General features: G+C 44.5%; 1 protein-coding gene across 1 annotated transcript; it reads right to left on the bottom strand.

Moving 5' to 3' along the window:
* Positions 1-501: 501 nt before the first annotated feature.
* TMEM230 (transmembrane protein 230) lies at positions 502-9,099 on the bottom strand. Its single transcript, XM_069957735.1, has 4 exons — positions 9,015-9,099; positions 7,343-7,478; positions 5,065-5,187; positions 502-1,449 (listed from the first exon to the last, which is right to left on the bottom strand). The coding sequence occupies exons 2-4, from the start codon at positions 7,436-7,438 to the stop codon at positions 1,309-1,311; spliced, it is 360 nt and encodes a 119-aa protein (XP_069813836.1). The 5' UTR covers positions 7,439-7,478; positions 9,015-9,099; the 3' UTR covers positions 502-1,308.
* Positions 9,100-9,447: the final 348 nt, after the last annotated feature.

Raw genomic sequence — 9,447 nt, 5'->3', positions numbered from 1 at the left:
TGCTTGTCCCAGAGGTAGTCTCTGCATCTATCATGAAATGTATGGGAAATCCAGTGAATATACATCAGTAGGGTGGGTTCACACTACGGAATTCTCGCGGATAAACTCTGCGGAATTCCGCCGGCTGTATGCGCTAACGGACGTGCGCCTTTCCGCCGGCTCCATAGACACCATTCTATGGGCCGGCTGATTCCGCATTCCGCCGAAAGAACTGACATGTCAATTCTTTCGGTGGAATGCGGAATCAGCCGGCCCATAGAATGGTGTCTATGGAGCCGGCGGAATGGCGCGCATCTGTGAGCGTGTACAGCCGGCGGAATTCCGCAAAGTTTATCCGCGAGAATTCCTCAATGTGAACCCACCCATAGGGGGAGATTTATCAAACATGGTAAGAAGTGAAACTGGCCCAGTTGCCCCTAGCAACCAATCAGATTCCACCTTTCATTTTCCAAAGAGTCTGTGAGGAATAAAAAAAGGAATCTGATCGGTTGCTAGGGGCAACTGAGCCAGTTTTACTTTACACCATCTTTGATAAATCTCCTACTAAGTGTCCAGATGAGGATACCTCTTTGCCCTGATTTCATAGGTATTGCACATCATTATTCTATGTACATGAAGAAATGTATGTATGGACATTTAAAGGAGAAAGCAGGGGAAAATGCTCCCTTGCTCTTGTCTCCAGTTTGGTTGTATGTTTTGAAACTCAGTTCCATTGAAGTGAATGGAACTTGATTGCAAATCACACCTGAACTGGAGACAAGAGCGGTGCTGTCTCTGGAAGAAAGAGGCCATGTTCTTCTAATGCTAAATAACCCCTTTAAGTGTCCAGTTAACACCATCTATTTGGCTTAGAAAACACCTCCACTTGCTCTACTATATGTCTTCCGGCTTCAGCTAAAGCATTTTGTACACATGGATATCCCAAGACTAATGTATTTGCCTTTACAAAAGATCAATGTCATCTTGAGATCATATATCCTTTCTGTTATACCAATCACTGTCTATATATATATATATATATATATATATATATATATATATATATATATATATATAAATATATTTTATAAAAAAAATTATCCCTGCCATGCCTTATTCTGGCTATAGGTTCTATCACCTGACAATAAGACAAGGGTATTATACACTAGTAGGAAGAAACAGGCTACTGAATTGTCACCATTTCCGGCCTATGCTGTGGGCTTGTTGTATATAGACTGGTCTGCCAGTCGTCTTCTTTATCAGGTCCTACAGGATGGGCCCCAGTAGGGCGGTATCCTTTGTGCTGTTACAATGACCACATGCACCAGTTCAGTCATCAAAGTCAGGGATGTCATCATATGAGTAGCCTCTGTAGCCTTTAGATGCGTAATACGCAATGCGGAGGTGATAAAAGCCGGGGAGGAAAACCAGGATCCCGATGATCAGCACAGGTATAGCGCGCTCATTCCCCTAAACAATATAAAACATAATCAGAATATAATCCTATTACACCAGCAAAACTTCACTCAAGAGTCTAAAAAATATAGGAAGGACTGCAGGTAAAAGGTTGTCCAGTGTCTTTTAACATGACTCTGTACCCACAATCTGCCCCCAAACCACTTGTACCTTCGGATAGCTGCTTTTAATCCAAGATCTGTCCTGGGGTCCGGTCAGCAGGTGATGCAGTTATTGTCCTAAAAAACTACTTTTAAACTTGCAGCCCTGTGCCAAACTGGGGTGGCCTAGATTGTGTATACATTAGGCTGGCACAACCTCTCTGTCCCTCCTCCCCGCCCTCCTCATCATTAGGAATGCTCCAGGCAGATTGTCTCCTATTCATCAGCTGTGTGAGGACGGCACATGGGCCGGATCGTTAAGGCACCTGTGCTGTTCACTGTAGAGGAAAAGTAAAAATACTGCCAGTGGCATTCCTAATTATGAGGAGGGTGGGGAGGAGGGACGGAGGGGTGGTGCAAGGTTAGGGCACACATACTCTCGGCCACAGCCGCTTGGCACAGGGCTGCAAGTTTATAAGTTGTTTTTTTAGGACAATAACTGCATCACCTGCCGAACGGACCTCAGGACAAATCTTGGATGAAAAGCAGCAATCCGAAGGTACAAGTGGTTTGGGGTGGGCAGATTGTGGGTGCAGAGTCTCTTCGAGAGGGGGGATTCTGAGACAGCAGAGGGAGGTCTCAGATTCACAACAGACGGAAAATGATTACCATGTGTGTCTATGGAGGACCTCTGCTATATGGATTATTTCAATTGACAATGTAATTCTTCATTTCCCCTGTGGTTGTGCTGCAGGGAAACTGACCACTTGCTGCCAGGTTTACCCCAGCTTACAGCTGATCACTGGGGATCAAAGCAGACTAAAAATCAGCTGATCACTGGAGGAGCCCACTGACAAGAAGTGGTCATCCAAACTGGACAACCCCTTTAGGTGTTATGTATATAGTACAGGATGCATCCACCAGAACAGATTCCAACGTCATAACATTGAAATGTACTGTACCTATGTCACAGAGACTTGGGGGCCTAGGTGCTAAGACCACCAATAGTCACTAGAATGGGTGGCAAGACCATCATCTCTTCGTTCCAGTGATTGGTGAGTAGTACCTAGACCCCCAATGATCCAAACTTGTGATAGGACCGACACTATGATGTGCCAGAAGTTGCTGAAAATGTAGGTACACTTTATAGGGGCATTTGGCTCAAACATACCTTTTCATGATGAGACTAACAATTCCTTCCATAACTGTTATTATCTATTCAGTCTCCTTCTCCCAGTTCTGAGCTGCTGCTCTCTGCTGTAGGGGGAGAGGGGAAGACAGAAAGAAAAGCTCTCACACACACACACACACCTGTTTAAGTCTTCAGCAGAAAGCAGCAGCTCAGAACTGAGAGAAGGAGACTGAATAGATAATAAATATGGAATGAATTGTTAGTCCTACTATGGGCAGCAACATATGAAAAGTTATACCCCTTTAAGGTTATGGCTTAGGGCTGGTCAAGGGGTAGAAATTAATGAAGTATAAGGGCCCGTTCACACTATGTCAATTCTTTAAGCGGAGATGTACAGAGAGCGGAGGCACGCGAGCCGTCCCATTCAAACAGATAGCAGGCAGGATTTGTTGCAGAGTTCGTGTGTGGGGGTTCCGCACAGAATTTCGGCGCCAATTCCATAGGGGGAGATTTATCAAAGGGTGTAAAATTTAGACTGGTGCAAACTTCCCCCAGCAACCAATTACAGCTCCTCTTTCCTTCCACTAGAGCTGGAAGCTGAGCTGTGATTGGTTGCTGTGGCCAGTTTGCACCAGTCTAAATTTTACACCCTTTAATAAATCTCCCCCATAGTGTGAACGGGCCTTTAGCATGATTATATTTTATATATTGCATAGCTGACTGTGACAACCTAGTTTCCCAAAGAACCTGGCCTGAACTCTTCCCCAGAGTTCCCCTTTAACAAACATCTGATATGGCCAGCTACTGGAGGAAGTTGTGCCTTAGTTACCATCAAGTCGCACATGGCGATGATTATGATGATTTACTTTGTGGTCCGGCCTAAAGTGGCCTTTGTGCAAAAAAATTGACTTTTCATCACCGATCATAAATTGGGTGTACAGGATGCCAAGCCATGAACAATGTTAAATCCTAAGAGAGATAATTACCACTAAATGTTTTGTTTTTCTCTTTTACAGTTGTATACACACTGATCAGCCATAACAATAAAACCACCTGCCTAATATTGTGTATGTTTCCCATGTGCTTCCAAAACAGTTATAACTAGAGATGAGCGAACCAGGTTCGGGTTCGAGTCCATCGGAACCCGAACGTTCAGCATTTGATTAGCTGGCGCTGCTGAACTTGGATAAAGCCCTAAGGTTGTCTGGAAAACATGGATACAGCCAATGACTATATCCATGATTTCCACATAGCCTTAGGGCTTTATCCAAGTTCAGCAGCCCCCGCTAATCAAATGCCGAAAGACCGGGTCGGATCGACTCGAGCATGCTCCAGGTTCGCTTATCTCTAGTTATAACCCATCAATGCATGGACTCCACATGACCTCAGTAGGTGTCCTGTGGTATACGAAAGCAAAATGTAGCAGATCCTGCAAGCCCTGTTGTGAAGTCAGGTTTCCAGGGATCAGACCTGTTTTTCCAGCTTCCTATAGATGCCTGATAGATTTGAGATCTGGGGATGTCTGGAAGTAAATATTTTAAACTCTTTGTTATGTTCCCTGGACAGTATTTACAGTGAAGATGGGGACTTGGTCTGTAGCAATCTATAGGTAGGTGGTACATGTCCAATAACATCCACCAGCAGGCATTGTCCAGGGCACTGCCGGCTTACCTTCCTTCTATAGTGTACCCGGAATCCCTCCCTACCCCAGGTAAGTCATTGACAGGCATGCAGCCACACACACTGGGGAGATTTATTAAACATGGTGTAAAGTGAAACTGGCTCAGTTGCCCCTAGCAACCAATCAGATTCCACCTTTCATTCCCCACAGACTCTTTGGAAAATGAAAGGTGGAATCTGATTGGTTGCTAGGGGCAACTGAGCCAGTTTCACTTTACACCATGTTTGATAAATCTCCCCCTTTATGTAAGAATATGTGACCAGGTCTCCTTCTTCCATTGCTCCATGGTCCAGCTCTGATGATCTCACTGTCCACTATACATTCAGCAGTGGACAGGGGTCAGCATGGCCTCTATGTGTCAGTACTACCTTTTCAGCTATAGGTGCTACAGTATCTATTCTGTGTTGGGCCAAGCAGACTCACCAGTTCCCCCGTCGGTCCTCTTTTGGTAGGTACTAACCACTGTAAACCCATAACACCCCTGCCATGTTGGAACTAGTCATCTAGCCAGCACAATTTGGCCCTTGCTTCCAATCCATCAACTTCAAGAAAACGACTGACCTCTTGGTGCCTAATATACCCTGCCACAGCAGGCGCCATTGCCACACGATAACCAATGTTATGGCTGATCGGTGTAAATCTTTATATTTTTTTTTGTACTTCTATGTGTAAGTGTTTATTACCCCACAGCAAAGAAGGCTGAAAGGTCAACTTACCCCATTGCCAATGTGTCCAGTAAGCAGGAGGGCACCAATCACAATCAGCAAAGTGCCAATCAAGAACAGGATGGTGGCCAAAGCAATGGCTTTATAAGGGATTTTGGGTGGACTCCTCTTAAACTAAAAAAAAATAAAAATTGATATTTAGTAATGGTGTACTATCTGATGGGGGAGATTTATCAAACATGGTGTAAAGTGAAACTGGCTCAGTCGCCCCTAGCAACCAGATTCCACCTTTCATTCCTCACAGACTCTTTGGAAAATGAAAGGTGGAATCTGATTGGTTGCTAGGGGCAACTGAGCCAGTTTCACTTTACACCATGTTTGATAAATCTCCCCCGATATGTTTAGAAAAAGCAGAATATGATGTGGGTCATTACCAGTATCAAAGTACTGGAGTTGCCTAAAGGGGTATTCCCATCTTATTAAGGTATCCTATGGATTGGGGATAACAAGCTGATTGTAGGGGACCAAGAGGATAGCTTGCTATCCCTTATCCTCTGAATTGGGCATACATTCTTCAGATAAAAAATATCCCTTTAAAGGGAACCATTCACCCCGTGGCCCCCGTTAGAAACAGACATACAGTGACATAAAGGTCAATATACTTACCATATCGCTCCCGGTCCCGTCCCGGATCCCGTTGTTGACACGGAGAAATCGCCGATTCTTCTTCTCGCGCCCATTATGGTAATGAGCGCCGCCGGCCCGAAGTCCAGCCTTCTCCCCGCCTCCGACACTTGATTGACGCCGGATCTTCTTCCTCCTCGTCTTCTATCTTCTCGCCGGATCCCGCGCAGGCGCCGTGACAGTCGTTTTCGGCGCATGCGCAGTTCACAATTGAAGCCGCTCCGCAGCTTCACTGTTTACTGCGCGTGCGCCGATTGGCTCGAACACGTATCCTGTTTACCGCGCAGGCGCAGAAGAGGTGACGAGACCATCGCAACGGCGCCTGCGCGGGAATTCGGCAGAAGACTGATGACTGAAGACGTCAATCAAGTTCCAGGAGGCGTGGATGGGCGGCGACGAGAAGAGGACCTCATGAATAAGTTGGACTCGTCCGTCGTTTACTATGGACGTTGGACTCATCTCAGCTCATTACCATAATGGGCGGGAGAAGAAGAATCGGCGATTTCTCCGTGTCAACAACGGGATCCGGGACGGGACCGGGAGCGATGTGGTAAGTATATTGACCTTTATGTTACTGTATGTCTGTTTCTAACGGGGGCCACGGGGTGAATGGTTCCCTTTAAGTATCAGAAGCCAAGCTAAAGGAATTTTCCTGTCTTGTCTTATTACCTTCAATTCTTGTTATAACTGTAAGGCATCCAAGTCTTTGCCAAGCCAGCTTTTATCTAAATCTCTGCATATTTGGCTGTTTATTTTGGCATATAGATGGTTTTGGTTGGCATCGGTCTATAGTGCTATATTTCTAACTGGCTAAAGCCTTACAGGAACCTATTGGTGGTTAGCTCCATCTAGTGTTAATAACACAATATTGCAATCAAAATTAAAGTACAGTAACAATCATGGGGTATTGGAGGGGAAATATACTGCACTGACACAGTACTACAGTATTATATGCTTGAATAAAAAGTTATAGCTCTTTAAATGTAGTAATATAAAAAATGGAAAAACAATATACAGTGGTACCTTGGTTTAAGAGCTCACAGTTTTTCTAAATTGTGACTTGGTTTAAGAGCTCCCTGTACTGGGTGGGAGGAGGAGTGGGGGAGGGGCATGCTCTGCATAGCGGGGTCTACAGCCCTGTACTCTGACCCAGGAAGTCTCCCTCACCTTCCAAATCATAGCAGATCCACTTCAGGCTGGGGCTTGCATCTGGGGACAGGACTGTGGAGGTAATCTCTCCATAGCTGTAACCCCTCTCTCCCCGGACAGAAAGCGCTGCAGTTATGAGCCCACATCTGCCCTGCTCATTCCTTCATACTCCCTGCAGTCTCTGTCAGCCCTTGTGTTTCCCATCCTCACCCCTTACTGTACAGTAACTTATAATATCACATATTCTGATGTTTCTTAATGTTTGTTTCATTTGTTTAACATGTTATTCAGAATAATAAATCATTATATTTGGGGTGGGGAACCAGTTGTCTGCAGAACAGTGATTTCTTATGAGAACATTTGCTTTGGTTTAAGAGTGGATTTGGATTATGCTCGTAATCCAAGGCACCACTGTATATATATATATATATATATATATATATATATATATATATATATATAAATGTATATGTTAATTAGTCATATACGTTCCTACCTGAAGGTCAATGTATCCCTCATCTGTATCGGAAAGCTTGGAATACTTGACTTTGCTGTTTGGCATGGCGGCAGCATTGCTGCGTGAGGGCATCATAGCATATATTGTTTGTCACACCACACAGGCAACCTAAATCCTAAGAAACAAAGACAAAATAGCTGAAACAAGTCGAGCGTCATTCTCTTATGAGATGAGTTATAAAAAAAAAAGAATGCTTCAGCTTCACCGATATCCTGCATGTACTCGGATTTACAAAACGCATCTATCGTTGTCAAAACATAAATACAGTACTATTACATATATTTTTCCATTAGAATAATATTATTGCATTTACTGCGGTTATTGAGTCCTGGAGAATCCCCTCCATGCACAGCTATTTCTCATCAGGGCTGGGCTATATGTCAGTAGTGCACACACAGGTACTTCCTCCCTGACTTCTCTATCCAATAATAGCACAACACAATCCTCTATGTAATTCCATGACATGGTGCTGATGAACAGGCTGCACTGGGGATAAGTTAGACAGGACACTACTACAGATGGCATGTGAGGGAGAAGGGATTGCTGATGCACTGGGTTTGTAAGGTACTATGAGCAGAAAGAATATATATATATATATATATATATATATATATATATATATATATATATATATATATATATACACACACACAGACACACACAAACTATGGCATATAGTATGTGTTATATATAGTATGGTCTATAGTAGGTGTTGTGTGTGGGTATATATATATCCATAGTGTATAGTATGTGTCATATCTATAGCATGGTGTTTAAAATGATAGCAGTGATTTCCACCCTGTGTCTCTTCCAGCATGCCCTGATAGTGCTGCAGTCCCAGCATGCCCTGATAGTGCTGCAGTCCCAGCATGCCCTGATAGTGCTGCAGTCCCAGCATGCCCTGATAGTGCTGCAGTCCCAGCATGCCCTGATAGTGCTGCAGTCCCAGCATGCCCTGATAGTGCTGCAGTCCCAGCATGCCCTGATAGTGCTGCAGTCCCAGCATGCCCTGATAGTGCTGCAGTCCCAGCATGCCCTGATAGTGCTGCAGTCCCAGCATGCCCTGATAGTGCTGCAGTCCCAGCATGCCCTGATAGTGCTGCAGTCCCAGCATGCCCTGATAGTGCTGCAGTCCCAGCATGCCCTGATAGTGCTGCAGTCCCAGCATGCCCTGATAGTGCTGCAGTCCCAGCATGCCCTGATAGTGCTGCAGTCCCAGCATGCTGGGGGTTGTAGTTGTGCAGCAGCTGTACAGATACAGGTTGGGGATCAGTGGTGTATAGCCCAGTGTCTGCAGTCCTCACTAGCATGCAGCATGTATGGAGCAGTATATCACAGTGACAGATATCTGACAGCTATATGTGATTGGACTATCATCATGGGGGCAGGGTATGTTCCCATTTATAACTACTGCAGTGATCCTAACCTCACGGCGACTGGCTAATAGCAGAGAACAATACACGGCAATCCCTGCAGTGTTAGCAGCCAGGTCTGTAAGGATTATCCCCGGGCGCTGACAGTGCAGGCTGCACAGCTCCTGCTCCATAGACTCATACATCAGCGCTTATACAGTATGCATCGCTAGCTACGGAGACCTGTAGGGGACAAACGTGCTGAAGTCCTACAGGACTGATCGCCCATTCTAGTCTACCTGATTCGTGAGTCCATAGTGCAGATGTAAACCTCCGGGTTATAATGCAGCTTTGCAGGAAGTGACTGTATGACGTCACGATCATGTGACCAGCACAAGGAAGCAGATTGGTGAACAAGGTCGGGCTGGGTTTCTTGTCAGTTTCAATAAGCTTTATTATTCTATAGGTTATATTATTCTTTATTATTCTACAGCCCGAACACAACCATATGCAGGTTACACAGATTCTCTAATGTTATATATATTTTTAATGAAATCCTTTTTTTTGGCAATTAAATATTAATAAAATAGCCCTATTGTGACGCTTATAACGGTTTTATTTTTTCACCTATGGGGCTGTATGGGGTGTCATTTTTTCCGCCATGATCTTTAGTTTTTATTAATACCATATTTGTGAAGATCGGACGTTTTGATCACTTTTTATTGATTTTTT

Source organism: Dendropsophus ebraccatus, chromosome 1 (genome assembly GCF_027789765.1).
Source record: "Dendropsophus ebraccatus isolate aDenEbr1 chromosome 1, aDenEbr1.pat, whole genome shotgun sequence".
NCBI lineage: Eukaryota > Metazoa > Chordata > Amphibia > Anura > Hylidae > Dendropsophus > Dendropsophus ebraccatus.
The sequence above is the reverse complement of the archived record's forward strand: the minus strand, read 5'-3'. Positions and strand labels throughout refer to the sequence as shown.

Bases quoted from the DNA above. Each gene is read 5' to 3' on its own strand.
- TMEM230 (XM_069957735.1), bottom strand. From the start codon at position 7,438: ATGATGCCCTCACGCAGCAATGCTGCCGCCATGCCAAACAGCAAAGTC. The intron at 5,188-7,342 runs GTAGGAACGTAT...ATTTTTTTTTAG, and splicing joins AGGGATACATTGACCTTCAG to TTTAAGAGGAGTCCACCCAA. The intron at 1,450-5,064 runs GTAAGTTGACCT...TATATTGTTTAG, and splicing joins CTGGACACATTGGCAATGGG to GGGAATGAGCGCGCTATACC.